The 22,088-nt window shown below is 38.4% G+C and overlaps 1 protein-coding gene across 3 annotated transcripts in view; it reads left to right on the top strand.

Annotated features, from left to right (window-relative positions):
* LOC149822230 (uncharacterized) overlaps nt 1–22,088 on the top strand; it is a 31,923-nt gene that overhangs the window by 5,458 nt on the left and 4,377 nt on the right. For 2 of the 3 annotated variants that reach the window (XM_089981034.1, XM_089981033.1), the window contains exons 2-3: nt 3,893–4,007; nt 18,179–18,297. In XM_089981034.1, coding sequence (XP_089837160.1) covers nt 3,893–4,007; nt 18,179–18,297 — 234 coding nt within the window. The remainder of the gene's footprint in view (nt 1–3,892; nt 4,008–18,178; nt 18,298–22,088) is intronic. The other variant, XM_089981035.1, reaches the window with a different exon arrangement.

Genomic DNA, 22,088 nt, shown 5'->3' with positions numbered 1-22,088 from the left:
GGAAAATAAATGGTCTGAAAAATGAGATGATCACCTTTATTCTAATTTAGAGTATTTTCTATTCCATAACATCTTCCCAAACAAATTGTTGTTATGAAACTGGAAGATATCAAAAGCTTTATTGTAAGCTGATTTTTAAATAGGTCCACGTTTAGCATGTTTCAACTTGTTTAAGGCATTTATATTTCTTCAGCTGTTTTGGCAAGCTTGAAAAGGTTAAATTTCGTTCTTTCAGATGTAGACAGAACTTTGGGGTATGAGTTTCCAAGTCTTGTAACAAATTAGGGCTCCTATCATATGTTCTTAATATTTGTGAGTAATCACCTCATCAAGAAATTGTGAACCAACATTGGTGACTACATGGAAACTGAGACACACTAGCTTGGCAATCATGGGCATATACAAGTGGTTGACAATGGAGAAATCCACATTGTTGAAGGAACAAGTTAAAGTATTGAGGACATTCATAGGGATATTTCCAATCAACAGAGGAAATGATAATGATGTTTGGTTGTGCACAGGCACATGGAATGGTAGGACTATTGTGTAATCAGCTAAGTCACATGGGTACGGGGACAGAGGGTACGACATGGCAATTTAAAAAAATGTGGGTACGGGGACACAACTATATATATATATATATATATATATATATATATATATATATATATATATATATATATATATATATATATAAAGGAATTGAAAACCTCCTCAATGGAAAACCCTCCCAAACCTCCCCAATGGACATTTTATTGGATTTTTGGTGTTTTTCTCAAAATTTTGACCATACAGATGTGATCTATATGCTTGTTTTTATAGGAATCAGTTCTTGGAGCATTTGATTCTGATGCATGGATAGGTTTTTATAAGTTTCAAAATCAATGGCATACAATCTTCATAAATTTCTTAATATTTGTGAGTAATCACCTCATCAAGAAATTGTGAACCAACATTGGTGACTACATGGAAACTGAGACACACTAGCTCGGCAATCATGGGCATATACAAATTGTTGACAAGGGAGAAATCCACATTGTTGAAGGAACAAGTTAAAGTATTGAGCACATTCATAGGGATATTCCCAATCTCCTGAGACACACTAGCTTGGCAATCATGGGGATATACAAGTTGTTGACAATGGAGAAATCCACATTGTTGAAGGAACAAGTTAAAGTATTGAGCACATTCATAGGGATCTTCTTCTTCTTCTTGAACAGGAAGAAGAAGAAAGAACAAGAAGAAGAATGGTCAGATCCAAGTTTGCCAAACTAGGAAGGCAGAAGTAAGAATCAAGGAATTTTAAAATTTATGGGAAGTGAAAAGCGAGGAATCAATTTGAAAGCAAAATGAGAATCAAATAGGAAGCAATATGGAAAGCGAAAGGAGTCAACATGAAGCAAATAAAAGCTAAAATAAAAATGTCTTTTCTTAATTTGCATGATTTTTTAGTGTAACCTTTATTTTAGAGAAAGCACATGAGAAGTGAGTGGGAAGCGTGAGAGAACACACATGAAAAACATAAAAGGAAGCACGAGAAAAGCACATAGGAAGCATGGATGAAGCGTGTGTGAAACATAAGAGAAGCGTGGGAGGATCACAATTCCCGTCAAGTTTTGGAAGTGAGGATTATCGCACTTCTGGAAAACACGCTCCCTACCTATCAGAGAAACTTCCGCTAACTCTGGTTAGACTTGGGTGAGAATAAAGTATGATCTGACCTGATTTACCTTTCATATAGAAATCATTAAGTTTTGCCCCTTTTCTTAGTTACTTCATGGATTCAGGTCATAACCAGATCTGGGAATCCACCATGACATCCAAGTTGGATAGTAGCATGAAACAGGACCCTCTTGAAAAGTTGGAGGTGTTGTGTCAAGCATGGCCGAACTTTATCCGATCTGGTTTCACCTCTAGTTATTTGCACAGGAGTGTGCATGACTGACTTTATTTTAGAGGATAAAATTGTTGGTAGTGATTGTCTTCTTAGGGGAACACATAAGAGATTTGTACCTTGTTCTTTTGGAGGAGACCGTTTTTTTCATGAAATGTCCAATCTAAAAATGCTTTCTCTAGTTGAGCTGTACTGCAGAGAACTAAAAATTGCAAACTAAGCATTGTGGGTGGAGAAAATATGTTGTGAAATTGGGAGATGTGGGTGCTGTCAACATTAGTGGCAATTAAGGGGAACAAATTCATTCATCTTTTCTCAGATGACTAATTGGGCATCATGCACGCCTATGTGATAATTGGCATCCAAATTGTGGTATGTTTTGGCCAGCCAGAGACTGTAATGTGTTGGATCCTGACAAACTTAGCTTATTTTACGGCCAGCTCATTATTATTGTGACGTCATACTATATATATATAAAACCATAATGTACTTTCTGCTGTAATTTATTGTGATCTTCCTAATTTAAACAAAAAATGGATGAAAATAGTGTTTTTATGCAAAGGACCAGTGAAAAAGCAACCAATAACCTAACACATGTTATCATGAGGAGATGAAGTGGATTGGGTTATCGTGTGACAATTTGGCAATTTCATTGACGATGACCTACTGTCCAACCATCTTATGGAGCTTGGCTTGGATGCAATTTGCAACATCATATGATGGGTTTGGTTTGGCACTTAGTACGGTTTAAAGGAACTTGTTCATCTTTTAGTCTCTTTTTGGATTATCCTTTTAAGATATAAAGCTGCTCATTAGATGCCAAATTCCAATATACACTGTTGTTTCTGTAAAGACAAGATCTGCAAAGCAGTTGAAACCTTCATTCGACAAAGACGATCAGTCAATTTTAGTTATTTCACCTTTTGACTTCCGGACTATGTGCATATCAAGTTTTATACTATGTCACATGGGTGCGGGTGTGGGCGCGGGTGTGGGCGCGGGTGCGGGGATTCGGCACATCCAAAAAACCCGGGTGCGGGGGTGCGACAAGGGCAAAAATGTAAAAAATATATATATATATACCGTAGGTTCCCCCTGCGCGGGTCAGGGTCCAGTTATCGACCCAACCTGCTATGTTCTGGTGACTGTCATGATTCAATCATGTCTGAAATTCCCTGGTCTTCACGAAAAAAAATATTAGCAAAGGTTTGATGTGGTTTGTTGGAGAGAGTCTTTACGAGGCCTACGGCTCCACTACCACGCCACTGCCTAGGGTTCTTCAAATTTCATTTTATACACAGTTGCACACAGATGACAGCTAAAAGAAATTTATTGGATTTGACATGTGGAAAAGAGAGGTCTACACAAGGCTACGACATCTCGTCAGGAGAAAAGTGAATACTAATAGCCACCAAGGCTACCACCATCATTATCATTTATTATGGAGAGAGAAAATCTTTGACGAAGAAGGATCTGGATCGTTGAAGCCTTGAAGGATAAAGACTTCAAAAGGCTCTTGAATTTTGGTTTTAATTTTTGAGGAAGATGGATCATCATTTCCAAGTTAACAGTGTGTTTTCCAACACTGCGAATTAATTGTTTGGAGGCAGGAATAGCATGGGAATCTGGGATGCCAACAAAGCTCGTGAGATGTTGTGGACACAAGTGCCCCTTTATAAAACAAGAGCAGCATCAAGCAGCTGTCAGCAGATTTTTTTTTTTAAATTCCGCAGCCCATTTCGTAGGGCAATTTTTTTTTAAAAAAAAATCCAAAAAAATGGACCGAAATGACCCTGGGTGCGGTCAATGCACCCAGGATCGGGTTGACCGCACCCGCACACGAACCCGCGTCGAGTCGCGTCGACGCGGGTGCGGCACCCTGCTAGCCGAATCCCTGTGACATAGGTTTTATATGATGCATTTATTCTTATGCAGTGTACTTTAGTCTCTTTCTTAAGTTAAAATGTGTTTCATATCTTCTCAACATATTCTGAACAGTGCAGATAAGGGAAATCTTGGGGTTCCACAGTTACCAGGACAAGGTTGCTCTTTTCATAGCTTTCGTACGAACACTTACAAGCTGAGCTTTATGGAAACCCCATCTGGAATTAAGGTTCAAGAACTTTGAGTATTCTGTTTTAGCATGTTAGCATGAAATACTTGTCTTTTGTGTGTGGTATGCTAAAATTACTATTACATGAAATACTTGTCTTTTGCATGTTATATGGCAAACTTATCTTTAAGAATGGTTGCAATTTATAGGTTAATTATTATGCTGAACCAATGAGAAATTGATTTGCCATACATGCAGCAAAACAAAGTTATCATGAGTAAATGTTTTTGTATGATTTTGTTTTGTAATAAATCAAAAGAAGGCATGTAATCTTTTTTCCTAGAACATACCTAAATTTTTGAAAATTTTAAGGATCTATCTACGTTTTTGTAAGTTATTCAAGTGCGTACTTCTGCCAAGATAACTCAGGTTATTAGTAACTCATCCCAGCCTCAACATGAGAACCCAATCCTTGTTACAATCTTTGCTGGACAGGTGAACAACATTGAAGTTTGGTGAAAAATACTTATATACTTCATCTGTACACAGACATACGCACGTGTGCTCATGCACACATAAATGCATGCATGACATAGTTTTACCTAATGTTAGACTAAATGGTCCACAAAAGAGCTATATGCTTATTCATTAGCCGAAAGATAGAGTTAAAAAATTAAGAAGAAACTGTATTAGTTAAATTTTTATTTGAATTAGAAGATTTAAGGTTATGGAATACTAAGTTTCAGCCCGAAGGGGCCAGGTTAAGACCTGGCTGAGATCTTCCCAAAGTCACAAATGAACCAAGTGGGTCTTAAAATGATTTTGAGCCCAGAACAGAGTTTCCAGAAATGCCATAAGAGAGTGGGAAACGTGTTTCCTGGGAAACCATTTTGGAAACGGGAAACACTGTTTCCTTTGGGAAACACTGTTTCCTTTGGGAAACACTGTTTCCTTTGGGAAACACCAAAAAATTCATGGGAAACACGTTTCCCATGTGTTTCCCAAGTGTTTCCCTTTCATGAGATACATATTTTTTTATTTTTTTGTTTCATTAATTTATTATATTACTTTTTCTTAAACATTTCCCATGCATTTCCCAGTCGTTTCCCAGTTTGTTTCCCAAATCATTTCGTTTCACATACACCTGAAAAACCTTGTTTCCCGTTTCCGTCATAGTTGGCAAACTCGTGACTCTGATCCGGATCGCTTGACCCTTAACTCACGAGTCAGCGGGTTGACTCGATAACTCATACGAGTTAAGTCATGAATTTTTTAGTGTTAAGACATGAAAAAAATCAAACTCCAAACTGTATAATCACTAAATTTAGTACATGACATCAATGACTAAGCTATAAAATATTCAACTATACATAATTGTTGATATATGATTTAAAAATAGATGATTCTTTATAAAAATTATCCTTTTATAAGCATTATGCATTAAAACCACATAATGCATGACAAAAGACACATAAGTGGCATGCTGGTGGTCCTGAATCAGTGACCCAGTTGGGGTCTGATCCGGGTTGACTCAGGCGATTCCCGAGTCAACTCGCCGGGTTTGCCAACTATGGTTTCCGTTTCCCTTTCTAGCAACCTTGGCCCAGACACAACCTAAAGCATGATATACCTTTAGGGCCCACTGGCCCAGTAGGCTTGTTAGCTCTCGTAATGTACTTGCACCAGTAATTAGATTGAAAAAATTTGTGCCAAAATGCAAATAAAGAAATCAGTAGTTTGTTCATGTGATTCAGGATGAGTTATATGTTCTACTACTGCTAAGGCTGATAATGTGACTTAACAACAATTTGTCACACAAATGGAGACTTATCCTTTGAGGTTACCATCTTAAGCCTAATGTGGACATTTACTGGTTGATATGAAATGCCTTTTTCAGTGTTGGTTGTCAGTTTGGATTTCATGTTAAAAATTTCTGTTAAATAGATTTTCTTTTTTCTATTTGATGTGAATAGAAATAGTCAAAGCTTCGGGTGCTGTTTGGTTATGTATATGTTTTGGCCTATGTCACATTGGTGTGGGTGCGGATACGGGTGCAGGTACGGTGATGTGACACTTTAAAAAAATGGGTGCGGGGAGGGTATATATATAATTTTTAACAGTTTCAAGTTAACACTAATGAAATAAAAATAATTATCATATCAAATTAACAATCTACCATTTATCATGCATAAATTCACCATTTTTGTCCTCAAAACCAAAAAACTAAAATTTTTATTAAAATAAAATTCATAAAAAAAACTAGCCGAACTTAGAACCCAACCCAAGCTTGGGTTCAATTCTGTTGAACCTAGGCCTGGGTTCACCAGAATCGAACCCAGCAGGCCTGGATTCAGTAGAACCGAACCCAGGCTTGTTGGGTTCGACCCTTGCGCCAACAAGGTGAGGAGGAAAAGAAGAAAGAAGAAAGAAGAAAGAAGAAAGAAGAAAGAGAGGAGGCGGTGATCGAGGGAGGAGGATAAGGAAGAAGAAAGACAGGAAGAGGAGGGAGAAGAAGAGAGGAGGAGACAGAGAAGGAAAAAGAAGAAAGACTGATGACTTTGATGTTTACATAAATGTGTTTTATGCAAATTTGAAACCTTTCCCATAGGGGTTTCTTCGCCAAACAATGTTTTGAACGAGGCAAGGCATTTGGATTCGCTTTGGCGATGAAGATCAATCACCATTTGTACGCTTATTATAGTGCAATTATATTTAGTAAAAGCAGGAGTCTGTGTACATAACAACACAATGACAAAGTAAAGTGCGTAAAGCAAGGCCTGATGAATGAAAGCATGCATCGGGCTATGTAAAGTGCGTAAGAAAGGCCCTGTGAATGAAACTAGTAAATTGCGTAAAGCAAGAGCCTGCACACATAATAGTGTGACGACAAAGTAAAGTGCATAAAACAAGTCTCGGTGAATGAAACCACACATAAGGCTAAGTAAATTGCATAAAGCAACGTATATGTATATATATATAGTAAATAAATAAGTAGCGCATGGATACACGCGTGGATACAGATGCAAGTTTGCGGTATCCTAGAGGACATAAACAAAGGACAAAGACCCTATGGCACTTAATTTATCATAAATATCGAGAGATAGTCGCAAAGGTACATGCGTGAACACCGAAGCAAGCTTGCGGTGCCCTAGAGGGCGTAAACCAAGGACTAGGACCAGATATTATTTTAGAAAGATGTACGGTAAGAAAAATTCCATCGTACATGACAGTTAATCCACCAAATAACTTGAAAAAGAGAGAATGACGTGCAAACTTACCAAAATTTGGCAGCGATGGCTCAACACAACGTTAGAGGCACTCTTAGGTCATGGCTGACACATCTTTACGTCCAGTAAGGTCACAACCAAGAGCGTCTCGAGCAAAACTTGTTGGCGCGGCGAAAAGACAAGGTATAGGCCAAAAACAGATTGAATCTAGTTTAGGTCCAACTGGGTTCGAACCTACCTCAAGTGGGCTACACTAGGTCAGATTAGGAGGAGAAGGAAGAAGAAGAACAAGAAAGTGAAGAGGCGAAGGAGGAAGAAGAAAAGGAACAAAGAGAGAGATAGAGACTTATTGTCACCGTTGTTATTGTTGTTGTTGCCACCACCGTTAGAAGAGGAGGAGGGCGAGGAACACGAGGGGTCGACGTGGAGGGGAGGAGTTGTTCCCTAAACATCCCCTCCCCCATTGATATTTTTTTTAAAGTAGACCAAAATAGACTTGATCAAAGTTGATCGAGTCCATTTTGGACACATATAACACTGGGTGCGTGTTGATCGCACCTGTACCTGCATCGCGCCGACGCGGGTGCGGCAGGCTCTTTGGCGAGTCCCTCGAACAGGTTTTGGCTAATGCAATTTTGTGTATTTAGTGTGACATAGAAGGTTTGCTTTGTTTGCTAACCAAAAATGGTCATTGTAATATACTTGCGTGCATGTGATGCGCCCCCGACCTGCGACACCAGTGATCGAGCACACACAAGCGGACCCGCTCGGTCCTTAGGCGATGACACGACTCGGTCCAGACCCACCTTGCACACAGTTAGCGCGCAAGGTGGCCGCACATGCACATGTGCGTCACGTGCCACAACGTCAGCCCCCTTCGCATATGACACAACTGCAGCCACACCAGCACATGATGCAACACACGGCACGCTAGTCATCGCTTGCATGGCCGTGCCACGTGAGGTGCCACTTGGGCCGACAACCACCACCACCTGAGGTGGCGTTGTTCCCCAATCTCCTCTCCAATTCAGTTGGGCACAAACCACTGATTGTTTGGCCCTTATGGTTTCCAGTTTTCCTTATGCCTTTGTATTTTTGGGAAGCTTTTAAAGAATTGAAGAACTTGACTTCTCCTTGTGAGCATTTGCTCTTCTTTCTTTTTCTTTAAGGTCTGTAGAACCAAGGAGTTCGTCTCCCACAATTCGGCTAGATCGTTCGTCTGACTTCGGCGATGTTCAAGCTTGGGATGGCCGTGGATGTTGATCGATTCCACGGGCGGATTGTCACACACTCGGCGATTCTGGCGTCGGATTCCTTGTCTACAACAAGAATTCGGTAAAAGATGCGAGTAGATCAACCTTGATTGTTGATAATGTAACGACCCCAACTCATCCCCTCGAAAATGCGGATTTTTTTTTTTCTAGATGTGAAAATATTCCCAGAGACCTGGGGCCTTTACAGTTCCACTCACCGCTGGATAACCACACACCACGATAGAGCTTACACTTATCTTCCAAACCAACATCAAACCATTATCCATTTATTGAAAAACTGATAAACATGTCTAGAGACATTTGCATAATGAATTTTTGAAAGTGTAACATCCATTAATTGAACCAAAAAGGAAAACAAAAGTAAAGCCATGATGTCCCTCTAAGATTTATCCAGCAAGTGCGTAGCACCCGTGACTTGCCCAGACACCAGTCACTTCACTGAGTTCCTGCTCCTGTGAAAAACCATAAAAAGGAGGGGTCAGAAATCCAAAGGATTCTGCGTACAGATCCCTCTAATGAAAATAAATGAGCATAAAGAACACAAGTACAATTTTATGCAATTCTCCTTGAGGAAAAGCAATTATTACATCTACTCAATCCAACTTAAGCATCCATGCAACATCATTTAAGTATGCATAAACTTTAATCAATAACAGGTATTCACTTTGAGTAAGCAGGGTATTCTACATACATTAAAGAGTAACCATCACCCATCAACAACATATATCAGGGAAAAGAAACAGACCATGCCTGATCTAATGCATAGCAAAATTATGCATGATATATGTGTAATGTATGAACACCTTATTTTCTTTTATTTAAGTTCATGTTTCCATATGCATGCCCTATTAAATGCATACAATTTTAAGTTCCTCTTTTTAATTCCATCGCCCGCGGATACACCAAACGGGTAAAATCTCCGAGGTCAAGTTAGGTTCCCAGGGTAGCTTAGCACACAATTTATATTTATTACTGGGTTCCAACTTAGCCCTCGACCGAATCACCTTCGGAACATTAGACCTCTACATCTAATGTCGGGGACACAAGGGACACCCCACGCCCACAAGTGCCACTTCCTTGGTACTATAACCTCAATGCTTTGACTAACACACCACTCTCGGGTAAAGTGACGGATTCTCCCTAAAACCGTGGCCAGGAAAAGGAACCTCAATATCGGGTTCAGGGGACCAAATTTAAGCACACGGAGTTTTTGTATCCTCATAGTCTCCCCAAGACTGAACTTCTAAGATCTCCATTCTCCAGATGGAAGATCCCAGAACATAAGTTACACTGTTCTTATTAAAGTCAATTGTTTAAGTGTGCAACACCATATGCAAAGGTAAAGTGAAAACCCACATCCTTCTTTGCGGGAACCCTTACGGGACTCCAGCCCGTGAGGACAACGGGAACAGTGTAGTGGTGTGCCCTACCAACTTGTGTGGTTTGAGTGATGCTATTAAACATATAGGAAAAACAACCAAGTTCACGACTCTACAGGCCGTGATGACCCATTAGGCCATCAATGCATCACAACAAAAGCAAAAGTAGTGTTTTATTTATAACACTAGGCCAAAGTGTCAAAAGCATGCAACCATAAACCCAATTATAAGCATGTCATTTTTACATTCTCACTACGTGTACTACCTCCATCACATATAGGGATCCATCAAAACGTATCTCCTGCAAGTATGTGCACGTGAATAAGCCCCGCAATTTCGCATACTTATGTTAAATGAGACATCAATAGTCTAGTAGAAGCATGATTATACAGTTTACGTGTATACTCATAACTTTGCTCATTTCCATCAAAATGTGCATCTATTAAAACTCACACTTCTCCTGTCAATCCGAACAATATATCACTGAAGGAGGGAGGCAGGAATTAAATATATTATATATATATATATTTTTTTATAACACATCCAGCCCAGCCGACCTTGTTGGCTGGGTCTGACAGCATATGCACAGGCCCGGTCTGGGCCTGTGTATGCTGTCAAGACCTAAACAGCATAGAGGAAAAATCCCCTTTTTGAAATTCTGTATTTATTTTATTTATTATATATATATATATATATATTTTCTATGGCATCCGACAACCCTATCTTATGCCTACACACACGACACACCCAAGTGAGAAAAACTGCATTCAATGATACTCGGCTTCCTACACCCTTATGGCTACCAGGCTCTTTATCAGCCGTAGGACATTCAACAGTTGATTTGACTACATGCCACAACCCCTTTTCAATGAATGGCATTTCTTTAATGTCTCACAACTCTTCTACAGGGAGCAGTCAAACCCAGGTAGGTATCTTCTTATGTAGTAACTAGTTTGCCACAACTATTCCATTTTAAAAGAAAACCATAGAATCTGATTTTATCCCAACCCTGAGCACTAGACAGGTAAATCTTGCTTCCACATAATGGACCTCTCACATGCCCTTTTCCAAGTAAAACAGAAGCGTTCAGTGTTCCTACTTACAGGGATTAACATAACATGTAGTATTTTAACTAGCTTGGTGGAATGAAAATGTACGTGTTACATGGTCTAAATCTAGCAGATAAAAAAAAAACTATAGATCAATCTAATCTTCCAGACTCAGCGAGCAAAATTTAGAGTGAGAAAATTTCATACCAAATCCGGTTTTCAGTTTGTACGCATAAAAATCATAAATCATTATTATCCATCCCTTCCCTGACAGCCGTTGACAACAAAGCATAAAACTACAGCCTTCTTAAAACAATAGAATATGCAAGATCAAAACACAGATCAAGTAATCTATATTATGCATACCAGTCAGCCAACTTAGATAATTACAGTATATATATAACTACGCAGGATGATAAAATAACACGCCCCTTCTTAGAATTGGCAGTACAGAACTACGAATCACAAACTCATACCAAATGAACTGGTCTATTAAAAAAAACTGAATGTAGTCGAACCAACAAGGATTTTGGCGACCTTGGATTTCAGCAATCACAAGCCGAATCATCCATAACATACTGTCCAGCACTCTCCAATGGGGTGAGCAGAGGATAAAGGAATTGGGGTTCAAAAATCCAATACATGTAAAAGAAAAGCCCTCTTTACGATAACCAGTAACCGCACCGAACCAAGGTTTTGCACAGACTTAGTCCACTCAACAATACAATCGACCCTACTCCCTTGGGTTTAATAAACCACCGAACCCTTTATTCTGTTTCCATCCAAAGAAAAAGAGCACAAAATCGAACCGGGGTTCGATTGCTCATTTATTTCCACGAGAGGGGACCCGTACCGCTTACGGTGGTTTCCGGTGGCCTGAGACGAACGTCGCAGAGGGGTGCAGACTGGTGACGCTCCTTCCAACTGCCGTGAAAGGAGATGCTCGAGGGGCCCTTGACGCCTGCGGATGGCCGGTAATGGGCTCCTTCCTCCGGCGTGCGCACACACAGCGAAAGAGAGAGAGAGAGAGAGAGAGAGAGAGAGAGAGAGAGAGAGAGAGAGAGAGAGATGAACCAATCGGGGGAAGAGACTCGTTTGGGACCTCCTTTTGAAGAGGAAGGCCCGGCAAAATCGGAGCCCCCTTCCCTCCAGCGGCTGCGTTTCCAGCCTCCGCCCTTTCCTTCCTGCGATTTCGGTTAGGGTTCTCTCTCAGAACCCTAACCCCCTTCCTTTTTTTTTTGTTCAGATATATCGGGCAACCCTTATCGGGTTGCCCCTTACTCTTATAAGCCCTGTTACACAGGGCTCGGCTGGGGTCCGGACCCGAGACCCGTAAGCCAACCCCAATGATATGGATCCACAGTTGGATCCAAATGGATCCAACTGGGGATCCCCAGATTAACCTTATAATAAAAAATTTATTTTATTATTTTTATTTCCTTTTGGTTGATACTATTTATAACTGCTTGCCCCTTTATGGGTCCTAGATCCGAAATGTGGATCTAGGCCCAAATTGCCTATTTTTTTTGAAATATTTTGTAAGATAAACAAAAATTTAGTAGCAACATTTTTCGGTTTTTACAGATAAGCTCATCATACTACTCTCTACAACGGTCTATGTAAGTATTTCCTCAAAAATGCCCAAACTAAGCCTTGGATGAATACATGATGCGATTTAGGCACGATGCATGGATGTTTCTACAAGTTTCATTGTTTCAGAATAGTTGTGGGATGATTTTAAGCCAAGCACATGGTTTGAAACTTTGAATTATGTAATTTGGTGAGATTTGTGCGGTTTAATGTTATTGTCGGAAAAACGACATAAGGGGACCTATCAACTTGTTTTCTCGCCACCAGAGATCAGATCCGAAGAATTCGACCGTGGATCCGTGATATACAGTGTGAGGATACAAGGATACAGTCTGAACAAATTCATCACGATCCGACGTGTTTGAAGAGCTCCGACGAGGCATCTGGCGATCGGCTACTGTACTGCCCGTGCGGTGCAGTGCCACCTTTGGATCTCTCCTCTGTCATTGTCGACATTTCCCCGACATTCTCTGCACTTCCTTCGGCAACTCAGGTGTGCTCAGTCGATTGGGCCACTCTCCAATAGCAAATTCCATCTCCAGCCATCCAAACGCCGGAGTCCCTTGGTTTGGTTGCGCAGGAGGCACACCAAGTCTTTCACAGGCGGTGATAGACCCGATTCAAGTGACGTCGACACTCAAGCGATTTTCGCTAGCAAATAGGGGTTGGTGCTTCCACTTGAACCTCCTTCGACGAGAACGCATGCACTGGTGGCCTCAATGCTAGTGACATTGGAGTTGTTGTGCACGACCTGCATGCACATACACAAGCTGCAGGCCACCTGTGGTAGGCTCGTCACAAGCAGACACACAGGGGTGTGATAGCCACTGTGCGCAAGTGGTGCACAGTCGTTCCGTCAGCAGGGGCGCACCAGGCAGGTGCTCTAGAGACAAAGCAATGCGTATAGGGGCATGTCAGGCAGCACAAGGCCCAACAGTAGGTGCACCTACGCACGAAGTCCCATAGGTCAGGATCACAACGGTGTGAGCAACTCGGTCCCACCTGGGGACAATTGTGAGTTGTCTTGATCTTTATAAGGGCAACACACTTTAAGTTTGTAATAAATAGGGTTTGTTGCACACACTCGCTAGCCTCATTGGCTTGTGATATGACCTTGCACGGTCGTGTACTTGAGGTTGTATCATCTCACATAAATGAGTTGCACCCCTCTACAGCCCGTGGTTTGTCGCATGGTTTGGTTGTTGATCTGAGCTTGTGTAACGACCCCAATTGACCCTCGTTAAAAATAGTGATTTTTTTTTAAACAATTGCGAAAACACACCCAAGGATCCCGGGCATCACAAATTTAATATACCAAACCACAAACCAAACCATGTATTGAATCAACAGAAGAATAAATCAAACTTTATTAATTTAAATCAACTATAAAAAAATAGTCTGAACATAAAAATCATCTATATCCATATGAACCATCTTGTCAGAAGCCAGAAACCAGTCACAACTTGTAGTCTCAAGCCAGCTAGTCAGGACATTACTGAGCATCCAAAAACGGGTAAGAATCGAAGTCCTTTGTACGAATTCTTCTAAAAATCCAAACAATAAGGAAATAGCATAAACAGATTCATGCATAAATTTCAGATGAATATCACAAGTAATAATTTACCACATTTATTCTATTATTCAAGCATTCAACCCAATATCATGTAGAAACAAATATTATGCAAAGCCAAATATGCATAAATGCATGAACTAATGCTGAACAGTAAAATATGCATGAATAATTTATTAAGTTATTTATCAGAGTTGCTTTTGCATGCATGTCCCTATTAAATGCACACAAGTTTAATTTTCATTTTTCCTTAAATCCACGGATACTCAAAATATGCACAAATTTCCGAAGTCCAAGTTAAGTTCCCAGTTGTAGCTTAACACACAATTTGTATTTTATTACTAGGTTCTATACTTGTTTCTCGACCAATATCATGGATCATAAACTTCCATCGAAACATTAGGAATCAACACCTAATGCCGGGGCAGCAATGGAAATCCTCAAACATTGATGCCACTTTTTTGGTATACTAAAACTACAGCTGAGTCAACACCACCACCTTTAAGCAAAGTGACTGAAATCTCCCTAAAACTGTGGTCGGGAGGTTAACCACCTTATCGGGTTCTGGGACACAATCGCACACGGAGTTTTAGTATCCTCACGGTCTCCTATGACCTCCATCCAAGATTTTCACACTATAGAAGGGACATCAAGGAAACAATTAATTACACTATTTGGTCTCTTTTACATTTTCAAAACAAATTTCAAGTTCTTTACGCGAACCATTTTGGACATCTACATGCAAAACCAACAAATTTTGGGCCTTGGTCCTCACAATTTAACAGTGCAATTAATTTTGGAAAACCAATTAATTTATAAAAATAAATTTTGCAATGTATAAATAAAATCAACAACAATTGGAGCAACACATGCTCTTAGCCTATACGGCCCGCAGTGGTTCACATCTGACCACCAACACATCTCAAAAGTAATTTATGCATCTTTGCAAAATTTCAGTGAACATGCAAGATACACACGGTTTCCAAACATGTTCACAATGTACGTTCAAAACACATAAAATGAATGCATATTAAGTCAAGCACGTACACATGCAAATAGATGCTTGTAGAACCCATCATCATGATCAATCCCATGCATAATCAACCAAACATGCATATGATCACAGTTATGCCATCATCAAATAAATTTCGGATTTATGTGTATGATATGCACTATTGCAAGCCGATCAAATCATGATCAGGTTAATGTACATAATCAAATCACAATCCTTTACAAGAATCTACCATCACGAAGCCATACTGGTCCGATAATCAAGCTAATAGCTGGGGCTGATCCATGTACATCATCAAAATCATGTACATGGGTCGGCCAATGCTGAAAATACACATTAACGACATGTTGGCTGATCCATGTACATAATCGAAACCATGTACATGGGTCGGCCAAACCACAATCCAGTATGTACCGGCTCTGCTGGCTGATCCATATACATGTTCATGAACATGTACATGGGTTGGCCAGACCATAAAGAATGCATATACCAGCCTACAAAACATACTGACTGCATATATACATGAGTAGGATACTCGGTAATATGAAACTCATAAGTATCCCAATGCAAGAATACTAACATGACAGAATTTGAATCAAAATAATTACTCAGATGCATGAGCATATATTCGACCAATCTGAATCAAGACCAAAAAATATTCAGACGTATAGGCATATAGCTGGACAGGTCTGAATCAAAACTGAATGGACATGTACTCGGCAGGGCAGATCTGAACCAGATCTACCGGAGTATATATGCTCGGAAGATCTGAAAAAAATATTATATATTCCACTGCATGCATACAAAGCTTGACAGATCTGAGTCAAAAAAATATTTATTCAGATGCACAAATATGAGATTCAACACATCTAAAACACTAAACCATATTCAGCTGGATGCTTATGAAACTCGATGTGCATATTTTTTGATACATGATTATGCCACACGGCAAAGCTAAATCGAAAAATATGTTTAGATGCATGCACAATAGGCAGACCTGAACCAAATATGAATATTTAGATGCAGGAACAAGAAAATATACAGATCTGAAAATATTCATAATCCGTTTGCATAATCATGAAGCCCGACAACCTGAAATTTATAGATATATCTGTATACATATATGTTCAGACTGCGTGAGCAAGAGAGCTCTACAAACCTGAATATATATATATATATATATATATATATATATATATATATATATATATATATATATATATATATATATATATATATATATAAGCAGGGATAATCGTTAACGAAAATCAACATCTATGGAATGAAGATTATACGTATTTTCCGGATTGATACTCTAGGGAAATCGACAAACACAAAGAAATAAACATATATATATATTCTTTTGAATCAAATTTCCTTTTTCCCTCTAATACTTATACATAAATTGATTTATACGTATTCTCGGCCCGTAAAAAATTTAGAGAGAAACCTGTACCTTGATCAAAGATCAGAAAAGATCGGAAAGACTCAGAAAAATCGATGGATGTATGAAAAACTATTTTTTTCTTCTCCTTTTCTTTTCTCTCTTTCTTTCTTTTTTTTTCTCTCCTCACATGAGTTTTGCTTCTCTCTTTTTTTTCTCTATCTTACTCTCTCTAATGTTCTAGAGAGAGGGAAAGACTAACCCCTTTTTATATATTGTTTTTAATATTTTATTATTATTATTATTATTTTTTATTTGGTTGTTTTCTAGATAGGGGTGAAGTTCCCTCTAGAAAGCCTTAGTTAGGTAGAATTATACTTTATGTAGAACTCTACTCTACCTTCTAATATTATCTTTTGTAATTAATTAAATTATTTATTTTATTTATTATTATTATTTAATTAATATCTTAAAGAATATTCCAGAGGGTGTTGCCCCCCTCTGGAAACCCCTTTATGGAGGTAGAACTCTACCTCATCCTATTTAAATTTAAAGGTTGATTTTAAAGTTTTAAAATAGCCATAGATGGATTTTGGATCCAGATCTGGATCCAATATCTAAATCTACATGGATCCTACTTGGACCAGATCCTAGTCAATATGGATCTTGGACTGGGTCTAGATCCATATTAACTTGGATCAAACGAAGCAGATCCAATCCAGAAAATGTCAAAAAATAGAGGCCGGACATTTTTGAAAAATGCAATTTTTGGGCTAATCGTAATCTGATTTCAGAAAAACAGGTCACCAATGCGATCAATATTCCGAGGCGGATCTAACGGTAGTCATAACTGATTTTCGCCTTTAAATTTTGCTTGAATTTAACCTTAATTTCGCTCGATTTTCATTTGAATTTAAAGGTTAAAAATGGGAAAAATTTCAAATCATAATTAGCTCAACTAGGTCTTGTAAGTGGGCTTTGGGCGACGCCCAGACCCAGCTGATGTCACCTATAAAATTAACTATTTCCCCATGATTTTATCAATTTTAAATAAATATATAATTTAAAAATTATATTTTTCAATTTTAAAAATCATGGAAAAATACACGTTATTACAGCTTGGTAGGCTAGATCCATACTCGTGCGAACTCCGGACCTGTCGGCTTCATAGTTACCCGCAATACCCTTTGGAAGGGGTAGGGTTGTTTTTAGAATACCCTTCCGCTGCTCGTGACGAGCAAACCTCTTTTGGCATGGAGCTTCGCAGCAATCCGGGCGTGAACCCACCACATGCAAGAACGTCTTCCTTTTACTTATGCATTTGCTATTCTGCTGCTGACAAATGGGCATAATTTTAGTTATGATTCTATTCATGAGTGGATACTGGTACACAGGACAACCAAGGCTTCTGTAATTACATCCGAGGAAAGGAATACTCTGTTGCATTATTAACCCATTAAGTCTGATTTGGCTGCTTCTATTGAAACTTGAAAGTAATGTTTAATTTGCAATTATTATTCAGGATTTGGAATGTGGTTGCATATTGTTTTTGAACCTTGACAACTGAGATTCAAGTCTCAAGCTTATTTTAACTTCAACTTTTTCATATTACCTCAAAACCATGGAGATCTGGAGATCTTAATATTTGCCAGAATTGGTAGTCAGAACGCCATTGGTGAAACTAGTTATTTCTTATTTGTTTACTTTTTTCTTCCAAGCCTTACCACATCCTTGTTCACATGACAGATCATTTTGGTTACTGATCCCAAGACAGGTGATCTTCGTGAGGCCTTAAGGAACATCTACAATCTTTATGTTGAATATGTAGTTAAGAATCCACTCTGTGTTCCAGGAAATCCCATCAGGTAGTTCAGAGGATAATTTGCGATGCTTTTCCAGTTCATGCACTTACAGCTAATTACTGTTTATTTTGTTCTGTACATATAGAAGAGAATGATGCATGTAGGATTGTTATGGAAGGTCTTCATGTTCTCATCATTTGACATTCACAATCATAAGTAACCCCAAACATGCAAGATTTCTTAAGTTGCTAAGAGTGAGTTCATGTACTTGTGTTCTAGAAAATGTGTGCTTGATAAGACAGTTTCTGTTCTGCAATTTAAATATTATCCTGGTTTGGATTATCTCATCCATTTTCTATTACCATATTACATCCTGTTGTTGCTTGACTTTTCTTAATACTTTCTTTTTTTGTTTTAATATTTCTTTTGTAAGTTTTCAAGTAATAACCAAGGATTATGCATATTCTATTTGAAAATGCATCCTTTGAAAATTTTAGGTAATTATGTTTGGTTCTTTGGAATTAAAGCTTTATCTCATGTATGATGAAAATAATTTCAACAGCGTTTGTTGCTTGTAATTTTAATCTAAATACACAAGGAGAAAGTTCCATGGAACTTAATGTACGGTGCACTCACACATGCTAATAGACTTTGGTACCTTGCTGTTGATTCAGAAATGCTGCAGAGAAGAGGAAGAAGAGAATGGAATTCTGGACAGATTTTTCTGTATTCATTTTCCCTATGTGGGTTCGTGTGGATCTCCTTCTATTTTATACTAACTTCCCTTTTGTGTCATTATAACATTACCCCATGATTATAGAAAGGAAAACATAACTAATGGGGGTAATAAAGTAAACATACAAGACTAATTAAATACACATGTGGGTATACAGACTTAAGCACATTGGATATGGGTCCAGATCCAATCACGTTAGAATATCACGTTACAATACCCTCCCTCAAGTTGTACGTGGTTTGTACCATGGACAACTCGTTCTTAAGATACCAGAATCTTTGCATTGTAAGGCCTTTCATGAACAAATCAGCTATTTGATTCTTCGTTCTCACAAATTTTGCTTCTAATTCTCTATCTTCAATATTTTGCCTGATGAAGTGCTTATCAATCTCAATATGTTTGGTTCTACTATGCTGAACTGGATTTAATGATATTCGAATAAGACTTGATGTAGCTGCTGCCATAGCTTTGTATTCCGCTTCAATACTTTACCTAGCAACAACCCGTTGTTTCCGACTACTCCAAGATATCAAATTTCCACTAAGGTAAATACAATAGCTGAAAATTGATCCCCTCATATGGATCTTCTGCCCAATCAACCTCAAAATATGCCATTAACATTAACGTATCATCTCATTGTGATCTCCTCTTATACACCAACCTGTCTCCTATTGTCACCTTCAAATACCTTAATATCCTTTTTGCTGCCTCCATATGACTTCATATTTATTGAGATACTTGGTTCACAACATATACTATATCTGACCTAGTAAAAGTGAGGTATTGAAGCATACCTACTACTATACTGACCGTTGGATCACCATGGGCAACTCTTCTTCTGTACCACTTAATCTTTGGTGTATGGGGCTTGGTGTAGAGACATATTTACAATCTTTCATGCTAGCTTTGGCAAGCAGATCCATATTATACTATGTTGTGTCAGAACAAGGTCACCATTTTGAAACCTATCTACTTCTACGGTTCTACCTCCATGAAATACTTCAACTTCTCGAGATATTTCATTTGAAACTTCATGGCAAGAACAATCTTGATTTCTTTAATATTCTCTTCTGAATTCAACCATGATTCTGAATTTCTTAAGAAAAACTCTCGAACCAAGATCTTGAAGTCTGTTTCAAACCATATATTGCCTTATTCAGAATGCAAACATGTGTCCTCAAGTCTTCAATATTGTACCGCAGATTATTTCATATACACTTCTTCTTTCGGGCTCCCTTGTAGAAACACATTTTTCACATCCAACAGATTTAAAGACCAACCATAGTCTATAACAAGGGATAAAATCAATCTTATGGTACACATTTTGACAACAAGGCTGAATGTTTCATCATAATGCAGGCCATACTCTTGTGTGTAACCTTTTGCCACAAGCCTGGCCTTGTACCTCTCTATTGAACCATCAGGTTTATATTTTATCTTATAAACCCACTTTAAATCAACTGAATTCTTCCCATTAGGCCTTGGTATGACTTCTCACATGTGACACTCATGAAGGACCTTCATTTCTTCATTCATAGCCTCCACCCATCTTCGATTTTGAGCAGCTTGATTATACGACTTGAGTTCCTCATGCTTAGTTATCTCAGTTAAGAACAATTGATGATGTATAAAAAAACTGTCATAACTTACCCATCTCTCTATCATATGTCGGATCGTTTCTGTTTTTGTAATTTTGAATCTTCTGTTGAATCTTTTGTTGTACACTGCACCTTCTTTGTACTTGTGAAATTCGAATGAGGCCTGATCAACAACTTCTTGTTGTATATTGTCTTGCTCAACATTCTCTGTGCGTGGCTGCATCTGTTCTGCATTTATTTCAGGTGGCTTCCCATTGCCTTTTTGTAAGAACTCTCCAGAATCAGGACACAAAAATAATTCTGCATTGAGCCATGGCTGATATGATTCTATATGGACAACTTCTTTACCCGCAAATGGCTGATTTTTATCATTGGCAACATTTTTAAAAAGTAGCTCATCAAACACAACATTCAATGATATTCAAACACTTTCCTAAAGGATCATAGCAGTGATAACCTTTATAATCATCCGTATATCCAGCAAATCTACACACCTTAGCCCTTTGGTCAAATTTAGTTCTCAACGTTTTATCTACATGAACATAAAACATGCAACCCCATGCTTTCAACTCTTTATAATCTGGGTGTTTCTCATATAACATAAATGGTGACCTGTTTTGTAGACCTTTTATTGGCAGCCTGTTTATCACAAACACTGCAGAATGGAAAGCTTCTGTCCACAAGAATAAAGGCATATCACTCGCATGAGCCAAACTACTCTCTATAATATGGCGATGCTTTCTTTCTATAACGCCATTTTGTTGAGGTGTATATGGGCAAGATATCTTGCGATTAATCCCATTATCATGCAAAAACTCAATGAATTCCTTCGAACAAAATTCTCCAACCCTATCACATTGAAAATTAATAATAGGAAGAGAGAATTAATTTATAACAAAGGCATGAAACCGACAAAAGATAGCAAGAACTTCATACTTGTGTTTCATAAAATAAATCCATGAATAATGAGTAAAATCATCAACAAAAATAACATAATACTTGCTTCCAGACAATGAATTCTTGGGTGCTAACCCCAAACATCAAAATAAATAATTTCAAATGGTCTTGAAGTTCCATTGCCAGATAAAGAAAAAGGCAATACATGACCCTTGCACACTTAATTGAAATGTAAGGAACCTTCACTTATCCTTCTTAGACTAGAATTAGGAATCAAACGACTAGAAACAAGTCTCTCAACAAAAGACCTACTACAATGGGTTAAACGACTATGCCATATTTCAGGCTTATTAGACTCACGAACACTAGAAACATAAACAAAAGATGACGATGACAATGGTAGCAACTCCAACTTTTTGATGGCACGTTTAATTTTGGCTTGACAGTCATCACACGACTCTCCTTGAGGGCACACATATTTTTGCATCTCTCCCCCCTTCAATTAACGTCTTCTTCATGATAAGATCTTTCAGATAAACAGAATTAGGGGTAAATATGATGCTAGAATTAGTATCATCCACAAGTTTGAAAATAAAAATTAAGTTTTTCTTGATTTGATGAAT

This window comes from Nuphar pumila, chromosome 11 (genome assembly GCF_984573655.1).
Source record: "Nuphar pumila chromosome 11, dmNupPumi1.hap1.1, whole genome shotgun sequence".
Lineage (NCBI taxonomy): Eukaryota > Viridiplantae > Streptophyta > Magnoliopsida > Nymphaeales > Nymphaeaceae > Nuphar > Nuphar pumila.
This window is presented reverse-complemented; position numbering and strand designations above follow the sequence as displayed.